Source organism: Muscardinus avellanarius, assembly GCF_963383645.1.
Source record: "Muscardinus avellanarius genome assembly, chromosome: 3".
Lineage (NCBI taxonomy): Eukaryota > Metazoa > Chordata > Mammalia > Rodentia > Gliridae > Muscardinus > Muscardinus avellanarius.
In genome coordinates, this window is record NC_137788.1 from 78,974,811 (window position 1) to 79,002,122 (window position 27,312).

Sequence of the window (27,312 nt, forward strand, 5' to 3'; positions counted from 1 at the left end):
TGAGTCAGTAGGATGTCAGGTTCAAGGACAGCATCAGCAACCCAGAGAGACCTTCAGCAACCCAGCAAGACCCTGTTTCAAAACAAAAACCAAAAAGGCCTGGGGATGTAGCTCAGACTGAGGCACTCCAAATTCAATACACATGCATATAGGAACACACACACACACACACACACACACACACACACACACACACTTAGGATAACATTTAAAATGCTTGAATGTGAGGAGAAAGATGTAAAGGGTAAGTTAAAAATGATTTCTGGCCGGGTGTGGTGGCGCACGCTTGTAATCCCCGCGCTTGGCAGGTGGAGATAGGAGGATCAAGTAGGTTCGAAGCCAGACGTGCTGGCTTAAGAACCCCTGTTTAAAAAAAAAAAAATTATATATATATATATATATATATATATATATATATAATTTTATAAATTTATAAATTTTATAAATTAAAAAAATATATGTATGTATAGGTCTTGGAGTGTAGCCTGGAGGTAGAAGGGCTTCCAGGAACCCCAGTACCACACACACACACACACACCAAAAAAAAAAAAAAAAAAAAATTCTGTATTTTCTAGCTTGAGCTACTGGATTGGTGGCATTCTTCACTGAGATAGAGATACTGGGCTGGATTTGGTTTGGCTGGTAGCATTCACATGCAGAGGACAAATGAGGTGTGACATATCTGGATCTGAAATTCAACAGAAAGGGCTGGGCTGGGAATCACTGGTTGAGAGTGTAGTGGAGCCATTTAATGAAAAAGATGGGAATATAATCTAGTTCAAAATACCAGTATTTAAGTAACAGAAAGAGGCTGAGAAGAATAGCCAGAGAATTTGAGATGTGTCATGTCACAAGATAAGGTTGAAGAAGGCTGCCCTGGTCACCAGTGGTAAATACTGAAGTAAAGTCAGAAACGGGGAATTTTCCTTTAAATTTAGCAACATGGAGGTCACTAGGGAATTTAGAACAATAAAGTATGAATCCAGGTGTGAAGGATTGGGAATAAGTGAGGTGTGTGCATATGTGTGTGAGAGAAAGTAGAATCATCAAGTGAGGAAAATTCTCTCAAGAGTTCTATTCTGCAGTAAAATTTCACAAAAAACCAACCCCCACAAAAAAAACCCCACCAGAATGAAACTGTCAGTTCTCTCCTTGTTGCTATATATATCATGTATTTAGTTATCTCCTCCAGTCTCGTGTCTTTCAATAACACCAACATGACTTATTAATTTATTAAAAAAATGATTTTTGTGTGAGTCTGGGGATGGAACCCGGGGCATTCGACCTTCGAATTACACCCCCTGCCCTATTTTTTTATTCTTTATTTTCAAACAGGGTCTCACTAAGTTGCAGAGGGCCTCACTAAGTAGCTGAGGCTGTCTACGAACCGTGATCCTCAACTCTCAGCCTCCAGAATGCTGAGATTACAAGCGTGCGCCACCAAGCCTGGCTATGACTTATTTATAAACATTTATCTGAGACCTCTTTCCTAAATCCTATAGTTAACTATCCATCTGCCTACACATCATTTCCACCTGAAAGTTGGACAGACAACTCAATGTGGCAAAGCTGAGCTGCTGGCCTCCCATGCCTGGGCCTCCCGGGCTCTCACCTCAGTGATACAGATACTCTTTGTAATTGCTCAGGCCAAAATGGGGCTCATCTTTTTCTCTTTCTTTTTTTTCTTTTCTCTCTTCTCTTCCCCCTACTCCATCTCTCTTTCTTTCCTTTTGGTACTGGGGATTGAACTGAGGGGCAGTTTTTACCTCCAAATTATACATCCAACCTTTATCATTTCATTTCTTTTCTTTTCTTTTGGTATTGGGGATGGAACCCAGGGGCATTGTACCTCTGAGCTACATCCCAGCCCTATTATTTTTTCTTTATTTTGAAACAGGGTCTCACTGAGTTGCGGAGGACCTCACTAAGTAGTAGCTGAGGCTGTCCGCGAACGGTGATCCTCCTGTCTCAGCCTCCCGAATGCCCCTTTTCATTTTTAAACAGGGTATTGCTAAGCTTCTGAGGCTGGCCTCAAATCTGTGACCCTTTTGTCTCAGCCTCCCAAATACTGGGATTAAAGTTGTATGCCACCACACCCCACTTTGGATTCATTCTCAATTCTTTACTTTCTCTCTTGCTCCTTAAACATGGTTACTAAATTCTATTGGTTCTACCTTCAAAATATATTCAGAATCTGGCCATTTCTTATCTTTCTACTGCCTCCACTGTGATCTTTTACTTGAATTATTGCAATGGTTTCCATACTTCAACCTTCAGTGCCCTTAGACTACTCTAGACATAGTAGCCCAAGGAATCCTTTTAAAGGACACAAGAGCCTCATGAATTTGGGCCCCCAAGGACAGAGTAAAAGGAGCTGGGCACAGTGGTATATGCCTATGTTAGGGTCCGAGATGCGCCCCCTTGCCCAAATAACGAAGAGCACACCAAGGATGTAATGCACAGGCAAAGTTTTATTGTACTGCAGCTCTTTGTACTGGCTAGCCAGTGGTCGAAGCTCTTTCACAAGCCCAACTGTCATTAGAGGAACTGTCCAGGTGGCTACCAGGGAGTGCCCTGGCCGAGCCAACGTCTAGCCTCACCAACAGGGAGCGAGTGGTCAGAGTCGACCCCGAGCACACTTCAGGCTCTATATCTATAGCCCCTGGAGGGGTGGTTACACACGTCACAGCCCGCCAGAAAGTAGGGTACAACCAATCAAATAAAAAGGTAAACAAGTACAACCAATGATTTCAAAAGAAAGCACACACACACTTGAATTACAGCAAATAGTTTTAAAGGACAGCCTTTCTTCGTCACCGCCCGCCAAGGAATGACTCTCTCTCTCTCACATGCTTGGTTACTATGGTAACCTTTAGCCCGGGCTGTAAAAGCCAGATGTTTGCTTATAGATAACACGATGGCAGGCTTAGAACTCACTTCCAAGAAAAATAGCTTTACACTCTAAAGCACTTTAAAATACTTCAAAAATATATTTCACACTTAAAAGAAACGACTCCTAACAAAAATCTTCTTACTTCTACAGGGGTTCTACTTTAATTCTAATATCCTGCTTTCTTATTTCTAATGGGTTCCCTACACTAATATTGTCAATATCTTAGACTCCTTTCCCTGCATTCCTTCACCTATAATCCCAGTACTTGGGAAACAGACAGAAGGATGGCAGGTTTAAGGACAGCCTCAGCTACATAGCAAGAACTTCAGCAATTTAGTGAGACTGTTTCCAAAAAAAATGCTGGGGATAGAGCTTAGAGGTAGAATGCCCCAGGTTCAATCCCTAATACCCAAATAAACAAACAAAAAAGTAAAAGAAATGAACTCTGAGTAGCAGGAAATAAAGAGAGCACACAAGTGAACTAGGGTCACTATTTGAGAAGACAAGTTACACTGGGCGTGGTGGTGCACACTTGTAATCCCAGCATTTGGGAGGCTGAGACAGGAGGATCATGGTTCAGGGACAGCCTCAGCTACTTAGTGAGGCCCTGTTTCAAAATAAAGAATAAAATAGGGCTGGGGTGTAGCTCAGAGGTAGAATGCCCCTGGGTTCCATCCCCAGTAACACACACACACACACACCCCACAAATGAGAAGACAAGCTACCCAGTTTTCAACAAAGAAAGAGACTGCAAACTTTTACCTGGATGAGTACAGATGTAGATGTTAACATGGGGGCACACGCTTGTAATCCCAGCATTCTGGAGGCTGAGACTGGAGGATTGCAGTTCGCAGACAGCCTCAGCTATTTAGTGAGGCCCTGAGCAACTTAGTGAGATTCTGTTTCAAAATAAAGAATAAAAAAATAGGGAAGGGAGTGTAGCTCGGAGGTTGAATGCCCCTGGGTTTAATTCCCAGACCCGCAAAAAAACAAAACAAAAACCAAAAAAACATTGCAAGGCTAAAATACCTTGATAACCAGTTATGGAGCTCCCCACGGGCCAATCTTAAAGTTTGTCTGATCAAATCATGGAAACCCCCTTGCAAATGGACCCACAGAAATTCTAGAACCCTGAGGCTGGGGCTGACATATGAGGCTTCAGTAATCACAGTATCAGATTCAACATTAGAGAATACAGTGTACTTGAAAACAGTGCTGATGGAATGCACCCATGTTACTGTGAGTGGCTGCATTGGCTGTGTGCTAATACCCACCGTTGTATAATATCGCACTGTGTTAATGTGCCCCTTATGTTCGACTGTCCAGGGACATTTTGGTTGTTCCCAGTTTGAAATAATTATGAACATGATATGTGGAAGAAATGGAATGCTATTCTGGTTCTCCAGATTAATCACCATCCTTATAATAGACCTGAGGCCCTCTGCTACGTCTCTATCTAATACCTACTCCTGTTCCTCGTGCTTATTCTATCCACTCAAGCCAGAGCTTTAGTACTCGTCAAACACAGCAGGCACCTTCCTGCGGCAGAGCCATCGAGCTGCCTCCTCCTTCTGCCGGGAAGCTTCTTACAATCTCCACAGGTTCCACTGCTTCTCCTTTAAGTTCCTTTCTGTGTCCCCTCCAGGAGATCTGCCTGTTTAAAAGCTGCATTTTGCCTCTTGCTTCTCCAACTTTCTCATTTCCTCTAGCTTGTCTATTTTGTTTCTTCATACAATTATTATGTATAAGTTTATATACAATAGACTTCATTTTGCTGGTGATTTAGTCAGTCTCCTTCCCCTGTCTTCCCGGGAAGGCTTAGAGGGCCCAGACCTTCACTTGTGCCCTGGCACAAAGTAGAAATTCAGTGGATACTTGGGATAAAGGGAGTGTGGGAAGACAGATGCAAAGAAGGAAAAACTTTTGCCTGAAGCAGCAGCAGGGAAGTAGACAGAGAAGATTGGAATATGCCTCTTTTCTGAGGAAGTCTGCATAGGATGACATAATAAGTGAACTAGTCTTGGCATGGTGACACATGCCTGTAATCCCTGTGAGGCTGAGACAGGAGAATCATAGATTCCAGGCCAGCACTGGCAATTTAGCAAGGCCCTCAGCAACTTAGCAACCTAAGTTTCAAAATAAAAACTGAAAAGGGCTTGGGGTGTAGCTGAGGAATAAAATGTCCCTGGGTTCAACCCCCATTACCACATAAAACAATAATAAAACTTCAAGGGAATGGCTGCACCAGTTCTCTGAAGAGAAGGGATCCAGAGCAAAACATCTGCTATGGGGTCAGCACTGAACTAGTCTAGTACTGCCAAGAGCAAGTTTAGAGCCTACTAAAAGTTTCATCAAGTCCTCGGCAATGTTGGCAGGCAAGACATCTCCCATGGGATTTCTACTGTTGTGCAATAGCTGACTTTTGGGATTGAGCCTCCTTCTTAGTGACTGGGTCTGTCAATGTTTAACCAACAATCTTCTCTGCTCTGTGGCCATCCGTAACTTGTCTGCCTTGGACAAGCCAAGGGATGACCTTTATAACTGCAGGGAATGAGGAAAGACTGGGTTCTGATGCAGTTAAGTCACTGGATTACTGGTAGGATCCCAGGAGGAAGGGGGTCATCTTCGCTGATTTAATTATACTGCTGCTGGTAGGCTTTGAAGTGGGAGGAGAATGGAAGCTGCTGGACTTTTATTATGGAGAATGAGAGAACAGTAGAAACTGCTGGCTAGAGACGGTGATGCACACCTGTAATCCCAGTACTTGGGAGGCTGAGACAGGATGATCACAGGTTCAAGGCCAGCTTCAGCAACATATTGAGACTCCCAGTAATCTAGTGAGATCCTGTTTTCAAACAAAATATAAAGCCGGGCATGGTGGCACACATTTGGAATTACACATTTGTAATCCCAGTTTTGGGAGGCTGGGACAGAATTGTGGTTCATGGCCAGCCTCAGCTATTTAGTGATACTCTTTGCAACTTAGTGAGACCCTGTTTCAAAATAAAGAATAAAAAAATATATATATGGCTGGGGGTGTAGCTCAGAGGTAGACTGCTTCTGGGTTACATTCCTAGTACCGCAAAATAAATAAAATAAAAAGGACTGGAAGTGTTGCTTTGAGGTAGAATGCCCCTGGGTTCAATATCTAGTAACACACACACACACACACACACACACACACACACACACACAATAAATAAATAAAAAATAAAAATTGCTGCTGTCGCAATAGGTCCAGAAAGGGGATGAGGAACACAAAATTATGTCTGGTTTAGGATTACAATGTGAATTCATGGTTGCTAGAACTTGTCGGGTTGTGCAATTTGCTTCCTTGGGGCTCAGCAGCCCTGGTGCAGTCACGGAGTTGCAACCTCTGGGCTGAGTTATTTTTATTGTTACTTTTTGACCCCTTAGGCAAGTGACAACAATGGGGCAATAATTCAAGGCAGCAAAATTATCTAGGCTGAAGTGGACAGTGAAACCTAAACTGGGCAAGGCAGGCAGGCAGTGGAGGTTATGAGAGGGCCAATAGGAATAACATGGCGGGCCCGTGTTGTAGACAGACAACAGTGACTATCAAACTTGAACCTTCAGAAGAGTCAGGTCTGGAAGGGCCAGGTCCTCAAATGATTATTCACTAGGTCTGGAATGAAGACCAAAATCTGTGTTTCTAACAAGAATCCTGACTGGTTCTGATGTTAAGAGGGGCATGAAGTGTTTTTTGAGAAATAGTGATTTGAAGTGGTGGTAATTACTTTTTTTTTTTTTTTTTTTTGGTGGTACTGGGGGTGGAACCCAGAGGCTTTTCTACCTCCGGGCTATACTCCCAGACCTATTTTATATTTTATTTGAAAATAAGGTCTCACTAAGTTGCTGAGAGCCTCACTAAGTAGCTGAAGCTGGCTTTGGACCTCTGCAATCCTCCTGTCTCAGCCTCTCAAGCACTGGGATTACAAATGTGCACCACCATGCCTGGCCTAAGTGGTGGTAATTTTAAAAATTATTTATTTATTTTTGTGGTTGCTGGGGATTGAACCCAGGGGGCACTCTACCCCCATCCAAGCTATGTCCTCAGCCATATTTTATTTTGAAACAGGGTCTTGCTAGGTTACTGACAGCGACAGTAAATTGCTGAGGCTGGCCTCGAGCCTGTGATCCTCTGGGGGTAGAATGCCCCTGGCTTCAGGACAAGTATGAGCTGGAAGGATAGGTGGTTCTAGGATGAGGTTCATGATGAGTCCGTGATCTCAGAGGTGAAACAGCCCTGAGTGATGAAAGTCTCGAGGTGAGCCCAAGGGAGTGGGCGGCTGAAGTGGAGAGGAGGTGAACCTCACCAAAGGTGAGGAGGTCAAGGTATGGAAAGTTGAGGTTATCCTTGTGGACCTTGAAGACACCCCAAATGAAGGCAGTACTAGGAAGATGCAAAACCATGAGCAAAGTGCAAGGCCTTTGGTAAACGAAGGAGAAAGAATTATGGTGCTTAGAGATAAAGCAAAGATAAAAGAGGGGTGTCACTGGCTAGGAGTTTTTACACAAGAGAAAAGTGAAACTAGCTCATATCATGAGAGGGTTTGTTTGTTGGGTTTTACATAGGTTCGGCCATAAAAACCCCACAAGCCACCTTCAAATGAAGTAGGTTCTATTTTTTTTTTTTGTGTGTGTGGTATTGGGGATAGAACCTGTGAGCATTCTACCTATGAGCTATAACCCTAGTCCTATTTTTTTATTTTTAATTTTGAAACAGGGTCTCACTAAGTTGCAGAGGGCCCCACTAAGTAGTTGAGGCTGGCTGCGAACCTGTGATCCTCCTGTCTCAGCCTCTCAAGTACTGGGATTACAAGTGTGCGGCATCACACCCGGCTAGGTAGGTTCTACTTTTATTTCCCTTTTGTAATGTGGAAACTAAGGCTCAGAGAGGCTAAGCATCTCACTGTTTTTATCTACTATGCCAAGGTGGTTCTTATAAAGTGACAGCAGAAGGTGTTTTAATACACCACAGATGAAAAGTCAGATCTCCTGACTATTGTTGGGAATGGAGCTGACTTTGGAAAAACAATGGGAATATTTATTTACATTCATTTGTACGGAAATACTTGTTTTTCAACATACAGTAGGGGGCAGCACTGAGTAACAATGCCAAGTGGGTCATCTGGTAGCCAGTTAATGTGTTCTGCACACATCAGGACTTGGGTCCACTCCATGCCTTGATGATTTCTTCAGCGGCATCCAGTGTGCTATCTTTCTGTAAATTAACAAAATGATCGTAACATTATCTGCCAACAAAAATTCAAGAGGAAGGTTTAAATATACAAGATATAAACCATAATAGCACTGAATGAAGAGTTAAGTGATATCCAATCTTAAAGAGATCTTTTAATACAGAACCCCCCCCCCAAAAAAAAAAACCACCAGTTAATCAAATTAATAACAAAGCTGGGTGAGGTGGCGCATGCCTGTAATCCCAGCTTTTGGGAGGCTGAGACAGGAGGATCGCACAGGTTCAAAGCCAGCCTCAGCAACTTAGTGAGATCCTGTTTCCAAATAAAATATAAAATAGGTCTAGGAGTATAGCCTGGAGGTAGAAAAGCCTCTGCATTCCACCCCCAATACCACACAACCACACACACACACACACACACACACACACACACACACACACACAACAACAACAAATAAGCCAATTAGCACAGAAGAGCTTACACTGAGAAACAGTAAGTCTGCTCTACTCCTCCTGTTTTTGCCTTATGAACCCCTCCATCGTCCAAGACAACCTTTTATGGCAATTTCTGGGCTTAGTTCTAATGGTTACCACCAAAATCTAAATAATGTACTTATGTTTCTATTTCCTTATTGTAAACCTCACATAGTTTTCACTAAACTTTGCTCTGAACAAGGAAAATTTAGTTCACTCTAAACATTCCTTTGACCTTTCCTATCACAATGTCAGCTATCATTATTGGAAAGCAATTCACTTAGTTTTTGAATAGGTAACACATACTATGATATAAAATTAAATTAAGGGGTAAGCAGTGAAAAATCTAACTTTGTGTTTTCTTCTGTTTCTCTACTTCCTCTTTCTTCACTGTCTACTAGAATGATTCAGTCTGAACCTAACCCTAACCCTAACCATGTGGAGGTTTCACCTGTTGAGGCCAGAGAGCCTGGGCAGCCTATGGAGGATGTGGCCAGAGTAGAGTAAGCAGGGTGACCACTTTGGGTGGAAAATTTGGTGGGGAGTAGCAGTGTTGGGATTGACCCGAATCCTGGTGTCAGAGCCCAAGTAAGTGAGGCATCTGTGGGTAGGGTGGCCCCATACAGGGAAATGAACCCTGAATAGGGTAAGGCAGGCATATTGACAAGGGTGTCAGAGCCACGTGGGCACTGAGGAACGGTTCCTATGCCGTGAGCAGGGGTGGCCTGGTGCAGGGTGTTGGAAATCCAGAGGAGGCACTTCTAAAATAGCAGGTGGGAGCCGGGCGTGGTGGCGCACGCTTGTAATCCCCGCGCTTGGGAGGCTGAGACAGGAGGATCGCGCAGGTTCGAAGCCAGCCTCGGCTACTCAGTGAGGCTTTCGGCAACTTAGTGAGACCCTGTTTCCAAATAAAATATATTTAAAAAAAAAAAAGGTCTGGGAGTATAGCCCGGAGGTAGAAAGCCTCTGGGTTCCACCCCTAGTACCACCAAAAATAGAGTTGTTAGGTCAAAGGCTATGCTAATTTACATTTGGATGGAAACTTTTGAACTAATCACTATAGAGATTTTACAAATTATACTCCTTTTTTTTTCTCTCTCTCTGTGTGTGTGTGTGTGTGTGTGTGTGTGTGTGTGTGTGTTACTGAAGAATGAACCCAAGATATTCTACCTCTGAGCCACACCCCCCCCCCTCTTTTTTTGTTTTGTTTTGTTTTGCAACAGAATCTTGCTAGGTTGCAGAGAGTCTTGCTAAATTGCTGCAGATGTCCTCTAGTCTGTGATCCTCCTGCCTCAGGCTCCCAGCCATGCACCATCACTCCTGGCAATATTCTTACTCTTAATGTGTGACAGAGTGTTTGATGGAAAGTCTTAGTTGTTTTGGTCACTGCCAATCTAATAGATAAAATCCCACTGAGCTCTAATTTTTGTTTCTCTTATTCTGACTGAGGCTGAGCGTGCGTTCCTCAGTTTGACGGTGCTGTTTCTTTGCCTTGTTACTTTTATTTCACCCTGAATTAAACCTGTTTTTTTAGCTATTAGATGTCGATGTAAGAGACTGAGTTTATACTGCTTCTTTCCCCCTGGCCTCCACAGAGGCCTTGATGATTTTGTCTAGATGCCCCAAAAGATTATTTCTTTATCTTTGAAGCCCAGTATATTAAAGAAGGAAGGTCTATCTCCACACTAATCATTCTGTCAGTAATTTTCCAGGGATAAGCCATTCCCTTTTAATCTTTAGATTCTCTCTTACTGTCTCTCTCTTTCTCCACTTTTATGAAAAGAATTCTGAAAATAAATCTAAAAAATTCCTTTTGGGTTCCATTTGTTCTACTTTTATTTTTTGGAGATCCTACATATTTCATTTTTCTACCTCTTGCATACGTTTCTCAATCTTTCATGTGCTTTCATTTCTAATGCCACCATAATTCCCAATAGCTTTGTTTTTTCCTTCAATTTCTTGCCTGAACTGACAGGTACTATTTCATCTTTTTTTTTTCCTTTTCTTTTCTTTTTTTTTTTTTTTTTTTTTTGGCAGTACTAGGGATTGAACCCAGGGGCATATTCTACCTCTGAGCTACACCCCCAGTCCTATTTTTTATTCTTTATTTTGAAAGAGTCTCACTGAGTTGCAAAGGGCCTCACTAAGTAGCAGAGGCTGGCTGAGAACCGCGATCCTCCTGTCTCAGCCTCCCAAATGCTGGGATTACAAGCGTGCGCCACCACGCCCAGCTCCATTTCGTCTTCTTATATTACTCCATCTTCCTTAAACTGAAAAATCCCTGCTTTAATCTGTTGCTATTTATTTACTTATTTATTATTGTGGTACTGAGGATGGAACCCAGAGGCATTGAGGCATTCTACCTCCAGGCTACATCCCAGCCCTGTTTTTTTTTTTTTTTTTTTTTTTTTTTTTTTTGGTGGTACTGGGGTTCTTGGAAGCCCTTCTACCTCCGGGCTACACTCCCAGACCTACTTTTACATTTTTGTTTGGAAACAGGGTCTCCTAAGCCAGCGCGCGCGGCTGGCTTTGAACCTGCGCGATCCTCCTGTCTCTGCCTCCCAAGCTCGGGGATTACAAGCGTGCGCCACCACGCCCGGCTTTTTTTTTTTTTTTTTTAATTTTTTGTTTGGAACCAGGGTCTCACTAGTTTGATGTAAGTTTCACTATTTGTTGAGGCTGTCCTCAAACCTGCCATCCTCCTGTCTCAGTCTCCCAAGTACTAGAATTACAGGTGTATGATGCCATTCCTGGCTTAATCTATTGTCTAAAAAGTTTAGAATTCCATATATCACAGTTTTTATTTGCTTCACGGTGAACTTTTCCAGTGAATGTTTCCTGCCACTTATTTTTCCTTGTGTCTGTCTCTCCCTTTACAGAGTCCTTTTTTGGTGTGTGGTACTGGAGATAGAACCCAGGGGCATCCTACCTCCAAGCTACACCCCCAGCCCTATTTTTTATTCTTTATTTTAAAACAGAGTCATACTAAGTTGTGGAGGGCCTCACCAAGGCTGGTTGCAAACTTGGGATCCTCCTGTTTCAGCCTCCCAAGTACTGGGATTACAAACGTGGGCCACCACATCCAGTTTTCTAGCCCTATTTTTTATTCTTTATTTTGAAACAATGTCTCTTTACGTTGCAGGGGCCTCACTAAGTAGTTGAGGCTGGCTGTGAACCACAATCCTCCTTTCTCAGCCTCCCAAGTACTGAGTTACAAACTGGCTTACAGTGTCCTTCCAAAGATTACTAACCGGTTCTTCTTTGATTAATAACTTTTTATTGAACTTTTTGTAAGCTCTCAAGGCCTGTGCACACACTGTTCCTAAGATTCTGTGTAATGAAGATGCTACCTGCTGACTGGCTCTATGACTTTTATTTTTTGGTACTAGGCACTGAACTCAGGGACATTCTACTTTTGAGCTACACTCCCAGCCCTATCTCATTTAAAAAAAAATATTTTGAAATAGAGCCTCACTAGGTTGATGATAATCTCCCTACTTGCAGAGACTGTCCTTGAACCTAAGATCCTCCAATCTCAGCCTCCCAAGTAGTTCAATTACAAGTGTGAGCCACCATACTTAGCTGGCTCTCCAATTTTTTTTTTTCTTTTTTTTTGTGGTACTGGGGTTCCTGGAAGCCCTTCTACCTCCGGGCTACACTCCCAGACCTATTTTATATTTTTGAAACAGGGTCTCTTACACCAGCATGGCTGGCTTCGAACATGCGCCATCCTCCTGTCTCCGTCCCCAAACGCGGGGATTACAAGCGTGCGCCACCACGCCCGGCTAGCTGGCTCTCCAATCTGAAGATGTATTTGCCGACCCGTGTAGGGGAGGAGCCGGGGCAGCACTCGATGACAGCAGAGATTCCTGGCTCACAACTAAGTATATGCAGGACACGAGGGATTCTGTGAGGGGAAGCCTTTTTAGTCTTTATTTTTTCTTAACTCATTAAATGGGTTGTCTCTAATTTACCATATTTCCTATACATCCCTCACCTCACAGCGTGCTTAAATGACATGACTCTGCTTCTCCCTGTTTCTTCCCTGACTCTAGAGATGTTTCTACTACCAGGACATCTGCCATCCCTACCATTCTAGGTAATGAGTCTGGCATCTGGGGGCTCTGTCATTTGAAGATGAAGAAGCAGGATTCCTTCTAGTATTTTCCCTCTACCATCCACTTCATTGTATTTGGCAAGCTCAGGAATCTGTGAATTAGTTTACTTTTCTCCTGGTTGTTTTTGAAAAATCTCCAAGAAGAGACCAAGGAAGGGCTGTGTTTACCATGTTAAACTTAAGTCTTATGTTTCTCTCTCCTCACCCCCATTGCTTATGTATAAAGAATGAAGTAATTTAAAGGGCATTCTCCAAGTTAAAGTGGTTCAGCTTATAGTTTATTGCAAAAGCCAGAGGCATTCAGTAGAAACCATACTTAAAATTTTAATCATTTCTTCAGCTAGTGCTCTATGGTAAGATACTCTCTTCCTGATGCTGGGCGGTAGCCATGAGCCTCAGCATCCCAGCAGCTCTGAGGTCATAAGAGTGAATCATGACTTACCATGTTGCCAAATTATGATGCTCAGAAGGTTCTAAGTGTTAAATGGATTTTTGAGCATACATTTTCAACCAGGTTTATCTGGATAAAACCTCACTGCTAAGTGAAGGTATAAGTATCCCTCTATTTCTAGAGCCATTGTTAAGATTATATTAACAGCCTTACTTTTTCTTCTACATTTAATCCAACTGAGTGTTTACACAATTATCATTTATATCGCGTTCTCATAGTTTGTTTATAGGTTTTAATCTCTACATGCTAAAAACAGAGTTTACACTATTCTAACCAGGATTATGAGAGTTGAAATAGAAAGTGCTTTGATCCAGACAAGGCTGCTTTTAGTAGCAGTAACATCTTAAGAACAATACCACATTTGGCATATTTTTTAGTACAGGTCTGATGATGATTTCTGTTTTTGTTTTCAAGGATGTGTTTTTGTTTTTAAAGAATATTTTCCTGGTTACAGAATACTAGGCAGAAAGAGATATTATATCTGTACTATGAACATGTAGTTTCACTGGATTCTAGTGAAATATAATTTTTTTTTTTTTTTTAGGATTGAACCCAGAATCATTCTGCCTTTGAACTACACTGCCGGTCCTGTTTTTATTTATTTATTTATTTATTTATTTATTTATTTATTTATTTTTGTGGTACTGGGGGTGGAACCCAGAGGCTTTCTACCTCCGGGCTATACTCCCAGACCTTTTTCATATTTTATTTGGAAACAGGGTCTCACTAAGTTGCTGAGAGCCTCACTAAGTAGCTGCGGCTGGCTTCGAACCTGTGCGATTCTCCTGTCTCAGCCTCCCAAGCACGGGGATTACAAGTGTGCGCCACCACCCCCAACATTCCTGTTTTATTTTGAAACAGGGTCTAAATTGCAGAGAGCCTTGCTAAGTTGATAAGGCTAGCCTTGTCTCAGCCTCCCAAGTACTGGGATTACAAAAGTGAGCCACCATACCAAGCTTCCTTTTTAATTTTTATGTTGAGATAGGGTCTTGCTAAATTGCCCAGACTGGCCTTGAACTTGCAATCCTCCTGCATCAGCCTCCTGAGTAGCTGGGATGACAGGCATGTGTCACTGCACTCAGTATAAGTTGAACTTTTTTATTTCCTGATATTTTCAATCATCTGGTAAGCCTATCAGTGTTTCAGATTAGGCATTATACTTTTAAATTCTTGTATTTTCATCTGTTTTTATTTTAATAGTTCTAATTCCTCTGTGCTTCTTATGACCATATTTTCCTTTAATTTCTTGAATAGTTTTAACATTTACTTTAAAGCCCTTATCTGCTAATTCCTACATCTGGGTCATCTTTAGGTACTTTTTACTGCATATTTTTTTTAAAGTTATGGGTCATATTTTCTTGTGTTTTCATGTCTCTAGTAATTTTTTTCTGAATGTTGGGCATTGTGATATTATATGGCAAATTATCTAGATTATGTGCTTTTTTCCCTCCACAAAGTTGAATTTAATTCTGGCACACAGTTTTATGGCAGCATTTCATAAATTAAAAACTGAATATGAAGCCGGGTGTGGTGACACAGGCTTGTAATCTGAGCATTTGGGGAGTTGACACAGGAGGAGGAACGTGGTTCGCGGACAGCCTCAGCTACTTAGTGAGGTCCTTTGCAATTCAATGAGACGCTGTTTCAAAATAAAGAATAAAAATATAGGGCTGGGGGGTATAGCTTAGAGGTAGAATGCCCCTGGGTTCCATCCCCAGTACCACAAAAATAAGTAAAAGAAAAAAAAAAACTTCATATGATACACATGAGCAGATTTTTAGCAAAATGAAAAAAGGTACTTTATAAAAATCAGAAAGATACTATGAATGTGTTTTTAAGTAGAACAGGAAACTTACTTTAATGAAGCAAAACCTCACAAACTTCTCAAATTGTGATTTTGTTTCTGAGTTACAGAATGCTGAAACAGGGATGGCTGACAGTTTCTGAAAAACAAATAAAAGGAGACAGTAGGGAAACTACTCACATTTCAAATATTAATTTTGAGACTATAAGAATTAGAAATAGATATAATCATAAATTTGTGTTTACAATTCCCAAAAGGAAAAAAAAAATATTTTTCAATTCCTTTCAAAAGCTAAGAGCGGAATATTATATAACAAAACTACAGCCAATGATTTTCAAAGCACATCAGCCAGTTTACTTTATAAATTGACTATTGGAGACCTATACACATTACCTTATTTTTAGTCATCCACTTCACAAATTTATAGTCATAAGGTTCATCATTCTTCATATCAGAGAGGTCAGCATCTAAAAATGACATGTATTTCACTTAAGTCTATCCAGATGAAAAACTTCCTCCTGATTTAAACTGGTGTAGAACTTTCCCAGAGGCTATTCACAGCACATGGGGCAGCCTTATCATAGGCCATGCTCAGGTGCAAACGAGGAGCTCACAGGAGAGCTTTACTGACGTCCATGATTACGTGCACACACATGCTTGTACACGCAGCCGTCAGCACAGGAAGAAACAGGAAGGGGAAGGAAAGAGCAGAGTTGCCTCTCCATCTAGAACTAAGACTCCATGATAATTACTAAGGAAACAACAAAGTCAGTACCCATCAGTAATGTTCACCCCTCTCAATATGTCTCGAGTTCCGTGAGGGTAAAGTGTCTCTTTTGCAACTTGTATCTCCAACACTTAGATTAATGTCTAGCACATAAGTAATAAAACAGATATTTGCTGAATAAATTCCATTATTCATTATTTATAAACAGAATATTTATATCTTTTAGATGCTATCCTTATTATTTTTTGCTTCCATACATTAAGCTGGGTTTTTTTTTTGTGTGTGTGTGTGTATGTGTGATACTGGGGGTGGAACCCAGAGGCTTCCTACCTCCAGGATATACTCCCAGACTCATTTTTTAAAAATATTTTTTATTTGCCGGGCGTGGTGGCGCACGCTTGTAATCCCCGCGCTTGGGAGGCGGAGACAGGAGGATCGCGCAGGTTCGAAGCCAGCCGCGCGCTGGCTTAGGAGACCCTGTTTCCAAAATGAAAAATGTAAAAATAGGTCTGGGAGTGTAGCCCGAGGTAGAAGGGCTTCCAGGAACCCCAGTACCACAAAAAAAAAAAAAAAAAAAAATTTATTTGGAAACAGGGTCTCACTAAATTGCTGAGACTGGCTTCGAACCTGTGCAATCCTCCTGTCTCAGCTTTCCAAGTGCGGGGGATTATAGGCATGTGCAACCACGCCCGGCCATTAAACTGTTTTAAAATTTGTCTTTAAATTTGGGGGGAGAAGCTTTAAATATGTATTCCTATTCTCTTCACTTCTGGCAACCTTGCTTTAAAGCCTAGGAAAACTTTCTATGGCATTCAGTTTTAGCCATCTACATTTTCATATTGTTTCAACTATATTGGCTTATTCTCTTAAATCTTCTAGAATATCCCCCAAAATCTGAAGTTGATGATTACTGTAGTCAAGTGAAACTTATTATTAATATACCGCTAAAAAATACTTTACTTTTTTATTCACTGCTAGTAGATCTTTTAAAGTTAAACATATAAAAACCTTGACACTGAAGAAACCATCACCTTTTTGTTTAAGTCTTAGCATACTTTTACCTGGTGATTTCCTCTCCAGTCTCCTCTATGCTTTAAGAAAAATGTAGAATTTCCATCTAATACTACTACTAATGTGCTCAGCAAAGAACAGAACCAGCCTTTAGTGTATGAAAAAATTCACATGCTGAAAATTAATCAAATTAGATGAAAGAGTTAAAAAAACAAAAACAAAAATTTCTTCATATTTGGGAAGCTTTTATAGACATTAACATATTCCCCCATGGGTGGAGTACCATAAAGGAACATCTTCTCCTCTCTCCTTTTACATCATCCATAGATAAAGCATCACTATGCATTTTACTATTTATATAATTATAATGACCAATAAAAATTAAAGTATAAATTAAAAAACAAAATATTTTCTAACCAAGCTTCATATATATATATATATATATATATATATATTTATTTATTTTTGTGCTACTGGGGATGGAACCCTTCTACCTCCGGGTTATACTCCCAGACCTATTTTATATTTTGTTTGGAAACAGGGTCTCTTAAACCAGTGAGGCTGGCTTCAAACCTGCGCCATCCTCCTGTCTCCACCTCCCAAGCGCAGGGATTAAAAGCATGGGCCACCACCCCCAGCTACATTTCTCTTTTAACTATATTAGTTCAAGATCTAAGACCTAAACTAGTACTGCATGCAGGAAAGAATGGGGAACTAATTAAAGCCTAGTGCAATAATCTGCTGCCTCAGGGTTCTTTTGATAATTAATGTCACAGTGTGATAAATCCCTTTTAGAATTTACTACCTGGAAATTTTCGGATCCAGAAAAGAACTGTTCTTATCTAAAAAACTGTTTTTTTTTTTAATCCAAGAATTACATAACTAATTCAATTTTTCCATTTGCCTTTGCTTCCACAAGTCCCAAGAACCTCTGTAACTGAAATATTCACTTCCTCCACTTCCTATGTGGCATGGTTTTTATTTTTCAATATAGCCATTTCTACTTATATATTACTCTGTAGACTTTCAATGTGAATATGCTCAAATTCCTTTTGGAAGCACATGAAGTACAAGTCAGTTTTTTTTATTTTTATTTATTTATTTTTTTGGTGGTACTGGGGTTCCTGGAAACCCTTCTACCTCCGGGCTACACTCCAGACCCATTTTTATACTTTTTTTACGCGCGATCCTCCTGTCTCCGCCTCCCAAGCACAGGGATTACAAGCGTGCACCACCACGCCCGGCTAAGTCAGTTTCTTTTAAATAAGCACAATAGTTCATGTGGAAAATCTTATGGATTTCTGATTTCAAGACAAAAAATGTAAGAGATGAAAACCGTTCTTTTTCTTTTTACCATACCATAAAATGAGACGCCTCATAAATTTTTTTCCTAAATTTAGACCCCATTTAGGAAGAAAGCTTTCCAAACCCCAGTATATAGAATATCAGAAGGGGGTGCATGTAAGAATGGAGCTTGGGAGCCTGCCATATCTGGCTCTCTGACAGTTGGACCGTAAGAAGCCCTGCTTGCCAAAGCCTCCTGTGTCACAACAAGTGAACAAATGTAAGGAAAGACACCTAGCTTTAGTGTGAGCCAAAGCTCATGTGGTGAATTCTTAGAATTTGATGTTGCCTCAGTATCCATTCTGAACTTTCTCATACCAGAGCAGGCTTACTCCCCCGCGACAGTTTCCAGCTCTCTGCCTCCTCCGTTCTTATTCTTTTCCTTACATAACCACTGCTGGGTGATCACCTCCCAAAGGGACAGCTAGATGCAACCCTCTTGACTTGCTGCACTGCCCACACCCTGCATGGACTGCAGAGATCCATCGGGCTGGCGACCTCCTGAAGCGTAGCTCTACAGAGTTTGTTCCTGTATAGCTCTCTCTGCCAGACACTGGAAATGCCCTGACGCCTCAGTAAAGGCTCTGGCTCACAGGTCCCTCATTCTCTCCCTTGCTCTCCATCCACTGGCTGAGCACGCATTTCCCAGAGCACTCCTTGCTTCCCGTCAGCCCGACCAGGAGTGCTGCCCGGATCCCTCTGGGACCTGTAAGTAACACACTGCTTCTGACAATTTACGTGTTTTTGTTGCCCTGTCTCTGCTGTGTCTTCCTTGACCAAAACCACAAAACCTAAGCCAGGCGCGGTGGGTTTGAAATCCCAGCATTTGGGAGACTGAGACGGGGGATCACTGTTCGCGGACAGCCTCAGCTACTTAGTGAGGCCCTTTGCAACTTAGTAAGACCCTGTTTCAAAATAAAGAATAAAACAACCACAAAAACTACTTTTCTTCTGGCCAAGTTCTCTGAGAGAGAGGCTGTCTTGGTAGGAATAAGCTGGACACATTTCAGATGAGAGCTACAAGGGTGTATGCCTATAAACACAGATGTCTGGTGAGAAAGACATCTGGTCATGGGACCCACACTTAGGCTAAGGATAAGGATAAGGAAGTATTCTAGAAAAGATACACTGTAAACACCCAGGTCCACCTCTAATACACCCCCACCAGGGCAGGGCTAGAGTTTATAGCCAATTTGTAAAAAGACTTCAAGACCAGATTACAGAAGAATCATAAAATCATGCTTTCCTGGAATCTGTGCAGTAGACAGGGAAATATTGTAAGGGCAGAGTGCTTGCCTAGCATGTGAGAGGCCTGGGTTCAATCCCTAGTACTGGGAAAACAAAACAAAACAAAAAACAAAGAACCAGCAGGTGCGGTGGCTCACGCCTATAATCCTAGTACTTGGTAGGCTGAGACATGAAGATCCAGGCTTGAAGCAAGTGTGCACTAAGTTAGCAAGGCCCTATTTCAAAATAAAAAAAATAAAAATATCTTGGAGTTGAAATACCCCTGGTGTTCAATCCCCCGCATAAAAAATTTTAAGTAGAAATTATTAATGTCAAATGGTCACTTTTTTTTTTGGCGGGTGTGAGGATGGAACCCAGGGGCATTCGACCCCCGAGCTACACCCGCTGTCCTATTCTTTATTCTTTTATTTTGAAAAAGGGTCTCACTAGGTTGCAGAGGGCCTTACTAAGTAGTAGCTGAGGCTGTCTGCGAACTGCGATCCCCAGGTCTCAGCCTCCCGAATGCTGGGATTACAAGTGTGCGCCACCACGCCCGGCTCTCGTTTTAGTAAATAATTGCTACATGAAGATAAAGTTAAAAATATAATAGTTCTTTGTTATAAAGTGAAAGGTTTCTTTTACTTTTTCCAGTTTTCTAAATTTTTGGTGGTACTGGGGGTGGAACCCAGGCGCTTTCTACCTCCGGGCTATACTCCCAGACCTATTTTATATTTTATTTGGAAACAGGGTCTCACTAAGTTGCTGAGAGCCTCACTAAGTAGCTGAGGCTGGCTTTGAACCCGTGTGATCCTCCAGTCTCAGCCTCCCAAGCGCGGGGATTACAAGTGTGCGCCACCACGCCCGGCTTCCAGTTTTCTAAATTTTGATATAAATAAAAATCTTCAGTTTTTCGAGTTCAGTAGCACATAACTTTATTGTAACCAAATTTATTTATTTGTTTGTTTGTTTATTTATTTATTTATTTATTTACACATCTGGGGATGGAACCCAGGAGCATTTGACCTCCGAGCTACACCCCCTGCTCTATTTTTTATTCTTTATTTTTGAAACAGGGTCTCACTAAGTTGTGGAGGGCCTCGCTAAGTAGCTGAAGTTGTCTGCGAATCACGAACCTCCAGTCTCAGCCTTCTGAATGCTGGGATTACAATTGTGCACCACCATGCCTGGCTATTGTATACAAATTAAAAAAAAATTAAACTAAATTTAGAATGGTCTTAATTTCTGTCAATAATTGGAGCTGTAAAGTTTTCTATTACTCATACTATTTTTAAAGAGAAATAAGTTACATATAAAACATTATCATGTTTCTAACTTCTAGATTTGTTGACAGCATGTCAGAATTACATCTATCAGCTGTAGGTAATATAAAGATCATTGCTTTTTTGCATAGAATATTTATTCATTTTTTACAGTATTGGGGATTGAACCCAGGGGCATTCTACCTCTAAGCAATACCTTCAGGCCTATTTTTTATATTTTATTCTTTATTTCTATTTATTATTTTTTGTGGTACTGGGGATTGAACCAACCCAGGAGCATTCTACCTCTAAGTTACACCCCAGCCCTATTTTATTCTTTATTTTGAAACAGGGTCTCACTAAGTTGTGGAGGGCCTCACAAGTTGCTGAGTCTGGCTACTAACCTACAATCCTCCTGTCTCAGCTTCCCAAGTACTGGGATTACAAGCATGTGCCACCACGTCCATCTCAGCATAGAATATTTAAAATCTAGCAATATAACTTCAGGCAAGTTATTTAAAACTTTCCAAGTCTTCATGTATGCAAAGATAGAGCTAACAGCACTTTCTTTAAAAGGGTATTTGAGGCAGGGTGTAGTGGCACATGCCTGTAATCCCAGAACTTGGGAGGCTAAGAAAAGAGGATAGCAGTTTTGAGGCTAGTCTCAGCAACTTAGAGGCTACTTTGAATTAAAAAATAAAAAGATCTGAAGATGTAGTTCAGAGGTAGTATGCCCCCAGGTTCACTTACTAGTATTTATCCTCCCCCCAAAAAGGGTATTTGAGTGCTTGGCATACAGAAGACTTTCAATAAATTTTATTCTCCTTCTTTCTTTTAGTATTCAATTAAGATATTAAAATATTAAATTAGAATATTAAATTAGAATATTTGAGTTAATATTTCTGGATGGCTTCAATATTTCTGGAAATCTTTTTTTCTAATGAGGTAGCATGTTTTATGTTAAGCCAAAGGAAATTAATATTTTATTCAAATAAACACAACTGTAAATAATGTTGACATGGTGAAAATCTATCATTATCTAGAGGTAAAATACTACTATCACTTTCCCCCCAATCTTTTGTGCATAGTTCTGCCAAAATTTCACACATTCGTTTCGGTATATTTGAAATATTAAAAATTTTTACAAACCTAGTAAAGACACGTCAGCAATGATGAAGTATCCTCCATCAGGAACTATGGGTTTTAGGCCAACACTTTCAAGTAAACACACCATCCGATCTCTTTTTACTTCTAATTCTCTTGGCAAAGAATTAAAGTAACACTCTGGGTCACCCATGCGCTTGATGTCAATCCAAAATGCTTGAGCTAAGGCTTCCTGTATGTTTTAAGATTGAAAAATGTAGAGAGGAAATATGGTCATGTTAGTCATTGCTTACTTTATTGGTATAATAAATAAAGATCATCCACGTAAGATTATTGGCAAAAAGGTCATCCAGGAAATCCCAGTTTAATTCCTGTGGACTTATATTAAACTCCATAGATTAATGGAGGAATCAGTTAGTTACACACCAATGATTAAGTCTTCTGGGACAAAATGAAAATGAGTCATGAAATCCAAAATTGAGAAAGAGGTACTATCCCTCATTCCCTGTCGGATGCACATCCTTGCTGTAACCATCCGTATCCCAGGAAGGTGCTCTAAGTGAAATAAGGTTGAGAAATGAGTTTCTGGAGCATGCAGCCAACAATACTACTCTGTAGACAAGTCAGAAGAGCCAGAAGAGGAACCGGGCCAAGGAAAAACCCAGTGTTAAATGTAGTGGATTTAATGTTTGTGCCCCTTCTAAATCCTTGTGTTGAAGTCCTAACTCCCAAGGGTATGGTGGTAGGAAGTGGGGCCTTTGGAAGGTGATTAGGCCAGAAGTGTGGAGCCCCCCGGATGGGATTAATGCCCTTATAAAGGAGAGTTGGCTCCCCATTTCCACCCTGGGAGGACACAGTGAAAAGGTGACATCCATGGGGAAGCAGGCCCTCATCTGACACAGAACCGGCCAGTGCCTCGCCCAGGGACTCCCTCACCTCCACAACTGTAAGAAATACATCTCTCTTGTTCACAAGCCACCCAGCCTATGCTGCTTTGTGACAGCAGCCCAATGGGCTAAGACATTAAATATCAGGAAGCTGTGCAAAGCAGCAACAGGTCCTGTGCAGGTAAACAAGCCAGAATCAGGGCGTGCCAAGACAGCAAGGACCTTCTCAAGAAGAAGGGCAGAAGCTTGGTGGGCAAAGTGAACAGGAATGATAGGAAAATGGTATCAGAGCAAACCAGGAGACCCAGGCAAGCAACCAAGAACTTGGCATAGCCAGAGGGAAAGAACAGACTGCTCAAATCTTAAGGAAACTGATCAGAAGCAAGAGATGTCAAGAACTAAAAGATGAATTCATTCACTCAGAAGATACATATTGAGCAAATACATAAATGTGAAGCCTGATATTCAGATACAGGCTGGGAAAAGAACAATTCACAAGATAGATGTAGTCCCCACCTCAGGGAGCTTCCAACTAGTGCATCCTGGAAGGTGGTAACAGAGAAATGAGATAGGAAACAAAGAAATTAAAAGGCAGGATATAATTTGTTCTCTTGGAAGAACTGAGAGAAGTCTAGCGTAGCTAAGGAGTAGCAAAAGACACAGCATGAGGAGATGTGATCAAAGAGAAGCCCTCGGGACAAACGAATTCACAAATAAAACAGAATTAATAATTCCCCAATACCAGGAAACCAACTGCTAGTTTCCAAACATGGTTGTTTGAAGGCAAAACAAGGCACCCAGCTGAAATGGAGAATAAGATGTTCCTATATGTAAAGCTAAAACCTGCAAAGCTAAAACTGACATATGAACAAAACCAGACTCTCCTGATAATAGTGAATATCTGTCTGACCCTAAGTTCCCAAATTATATTTGAAGCCCCGGCTCAAGAAGGATATGCAGAAAAGAACTAAGTCAATTCAAATACGCAACTTATTTTTATTTATTTATTTTTATTTATTTATTTATTTTGGTGGTACTGGGGTTCCTGAAAGCCCTTCTACCTCCGGGCTATACTCCCAGACCTATTTTATACTTGTTATTTGGAAACAGGGTCTCTTAAACAGGGTCTCTCCCTCTTCCACTTTGCTACTGGCTGGCTTCGAACTTGCGCAATCCTCCAGTCTCCACCTCCCAAGCGAGGGAATTACAAGTGTGCGCCACCACACCAGTGCGCCACCACGCCCGTGCGCCACCACGCCCAGCCAAATATGCAACTTAAAAGTGATACCTCCACCCTGATTGAACCCCACCATGCTCCTGCACCTACCTGTAAAGGAGTCGCACATGTGTAAATGCTGTTTTGTTGAACTGTCTGTAAATGTTTTATCAAATGATTGGGACCAATGGTCCAGCCAAGCTGTGCAAAGATAAAAGATAAAAGCAGGCTTCAAAATATAGTCTGATAGTGTACACACACACACACACACACACACACACACACACACACCAAATCAGAAAGTCGTTAATGCAATCATTCAAGTAGGCCATTCAGAAACATTCACACTATCAAAGCAGATCGGTATTAGTACTTAGAAGCATTTCAATATTGTCCTTTTTATTTTTATTTTTTTGCAGTACTGGGGATGGAACCCAGGAGCATTCTATCTCCAAGTGACACCCCAAGACCTATTTTTAAAAATTTTTATTTTGAAACAGGGTCTCATTGAATTGCAAAGGGCCTCACTAAGTAGCTGAGGCTGTCCCCAAACCGCCATCCTCCTGTCTCAGCCTCCCAAATGCTGGAATTACAAGCGTGCGCCACCACGCCCGGCTCTCAACTTTGTCCTTTGGGGCAAGTTTCCAACCGGAGTCACTAAGCTCTGCCTTGTGAAAGTAAACACAGCTTGCAATCATTATAATCATTATTAGTCTTCTCTCGCTCTTCCACTTTGCTACTGCTGCTCTTCTAGAGGAGTAAAAACCAGTAGGAAAGCTTGTTTGAATTATAGAAAAAAGTAACAATGAATTAGGGTTCAGCAATGCTTCCATTATCAAAATATATAAACTTCTGATTCTAGAGGCCGATTGATGCTCTCTGCACAAAGAGTTGAGTTTCATCTGGATGAATTGTCTTATAATAAATGATAGAGCTGGGCATGGTGGCGCACGCTTGAAATCCAAGCACTTGGGAGGCTGAGACAGGAGGATCACGCAGGTTCTTACTGAGTGAGGCTCTCAGCAACTTGGTGAGACCCTGTTTCCAAATATAAAATAGGTCTGGGAGTGTAGCCGGGAGGTAGAAAGCTCCTGGGTTCCCCCCTAGTAACACACACACACACACACACACACACACACACACACACACACAAAATGGTAGAGTGGTTAAGTGCACACATTCTGCCCTGGCTTGAATTTATTACCAGTTTAATCTCGAGTAAGATACTTTTCTGTGTTTTAGCCTTTTAGTCATCTGTAAAACAGGGATAATAATTGTAATCCTTATAACCACCTTATAATGTGGTTAGAAGAGTGAAGGGAATTAGTCTATGTAAAAAAACCACTTATAGTCTAATACACAGTGAGTGTCAAAATGTCATTTTTTTCCTTTCATACTCATATGCAGTAATTTGAAAATTCTTTACCAAAAAAGTATCAATAGTTGATCACTTATAAAATGAACAATTACCCAAGTTTCTTGCTTTTCTAGCAATGATTAAATTTCATTAAGGTGAAAGTTGAGTAAGTCAGCCCAGTGTGGTGGTACACGCCTGGAATCACTGTACTTGGGAGGCTGAGACAGAAGTATCACAGGTTGAAGGACAGCCTCAGAAAGTAGTGAGACTCTCATCAACCTAGTGAGAGCCTGGCCTCAAATAAGAAAAAAAAAAATCCAGCTAGGGGTGTAGCTCAAATGTAAAATGTCTCTGGGTTCAATCTCAGTACCACAATTAATAAATGAATGAATGAATGAATAAATAAATAAATAAATAAATAAATGAAAGGCAATTGAACAAGCCAATAAATATGTAAAAGTCATTAAAGCCTATGTAAACTAAGTATATGTGCATTTTAAACACAAAACATTCTACAAAAAATAGAATACATAGCCGGGCGTGGTGGCACACGCTTGTAATCACTGCGCTTGGGAGGCGGAGACAGGAGGATCGCGCTGGTTCAGAGCCATCCTCGCTGGCTTAAGAGACCCTATTTCCAAATAAAAAAATATAAAATAGGTCTGGGAGTGTAGCCCGGAGGTAGAAGGGCTTCCAGGAACCCCAGTACCACCAAAAAAAACAAAAAAACAAAAAAACAAACAAAAAAAACATACCTATTTTTAAGCAGCTGGAAAAAAAATAAACGTTTTGTGTGCACTGAGTATGGAACCTAGGCCCTCACATGTGAAGCGTGGGCTCTATCACTGAGCTGCTGCCCTCGCCGAGGTAAATTCTTACTCCTCTTACCTTCCAGCCAGTCACACTGAAAGTTTTTCCTGCACTTCCTACTGTTAATGTTCTCTCCCACATACCTGGAAAAGTGGCTGAAAAGAAAAAAAAAGTTAAATAATTGTTTTTCAATCAATCTACATTTAGTATAATCAAAAAACATGAGAGGTCCATGAATTCAATGAAAATAAATGTATTAATTACAACACAACATAGTTAACATAGCATAACGTTAGTATAAATAAATGTATAATTATAATGTAATTATTATAGTATAATATGTATTACATGTAATATAATTAAGAAAAGAAATGCCTCAAAAACTGAAGGGATATAATTACATCAGAGGTAAGAATAGTCCTTTTCAATTGTACCTCTTAAATATTTTGCTGTATTCCAAGTAGAATACAATTGTAGCGTTTATGATTTATGTGGTTTTTCTACTTTTAAAATACAGGCAGGCGGGTGTTGTGGTGCATGCTTGTAATCCCAGCATTTGGGAGGCTGAGACAGGAGGATTACGGTTTGTGGCCAGCCTCAGCTACTTAGTGAGGCCCTCTGTGTATCAATGAGACCCTGTTTCAAAATAAAGAGTAAAAAATGGGGTTGGGATTTAGCTCGGAGGTAGAATACCCCCGGAGTTCTATCTCTAATACTGCAAAAAAAAAACAAACAAAAAAAACCTTGTAGATATTTCACAATAATCTGAAATTACTTATGTATTGTAGTGAGTTATATGTAGTCATTGCAGTATAATTATTTTAATAGTTATTTTTACATATTCTGAGTCTGATTCTCCAAGCTTTTCAGAGCAATGGTTCTTAAAATGTGGTCCCACTGGAACAATGTCAGCATCTCTGAGGACAGACATATAAGGGAGACTATTTTGGGGGTCTCATCTCAGACCTACTGAATCAAACTCTGGGTGCAGACACAGTAATCTATGTTGTGCTTTATCTATAAACTGAGATATAAATTTCATATTATCTAATTCACCCATGTAAAGTATACAATACAGTTTTTTTTAACCTTAAAAGGAGCCTTGTACCTTTTAGCTCCATTCCCAACATCCTGAGGACCAACAGCATTATCAGCTGTGTCTAGATGAAGTTTATCCAATATATATTTTTTTTCTGAAAGGCGCATGACAGTCTTTGTGTGCTGAGGAACACTGGCCAGCACTTCAGCACTATGCTTCTGCTTTAAAAAGCAAAATCACTGTGAAAAGGATGCTTGATTATAGACAGGGCTGCATCAAGAAGAGGGTGTCACCTTGTTCAGCCGCAACTAGATGTGTGTGGAGAGTGAGTCCAACTTTTGATCCTTCTTTGAGTGATGTGCCGTGAGTAT

At 40.9% G+C, this 27,312-nt stretch overlaps 1 protein-coding gene across 1 annotated transcript in view; it reads right to left on the minus strand.

Moving 5' to 3' along the window:
* Nucleotides 1-8,075: 8,075 nt before the first annotated feature.
* Nucleotides 8,076-27,312, minus strand: part of KYAT3 (kynurenine aminotransferase 3) — a gene marked incomplete at its 3' end in the record, with an annotated part of 35,981 nt that continues 16,744 nt past the window's right edge. The window contains exons 7-12 of the mRNA XM_080692086.1: nucleotides 25,981-26,057; nucleotides 23,847-23,936; nucleotides 21,678-21,864; nucleotides 15,354-15,427; nucleotides 15,013-15,099; nucleotides 8,076-8,138 (exon numbers count right to left, since the gene is read on the minus strand). Of these exons, the coding sequence (XP_080548212.1) occupies nucleotides 8,076-8,138; nucleotides 15,013-15,099; nucleotides 15,354-15,427; nucleotides 21,678-21,864; nucleotides 23,847-23,936; nucleotides 25,981-26,057 (578 nt within the window). The remainder of the gene's footprint in view (nucleotides 8,139-15,012; nucleotides 15,100-15,353; nucleotides 15,428-21,677; nucleotides 21,865-23,846; nucleotides 23,937-25,980; nucleotides 26,058-27,312) is intronic.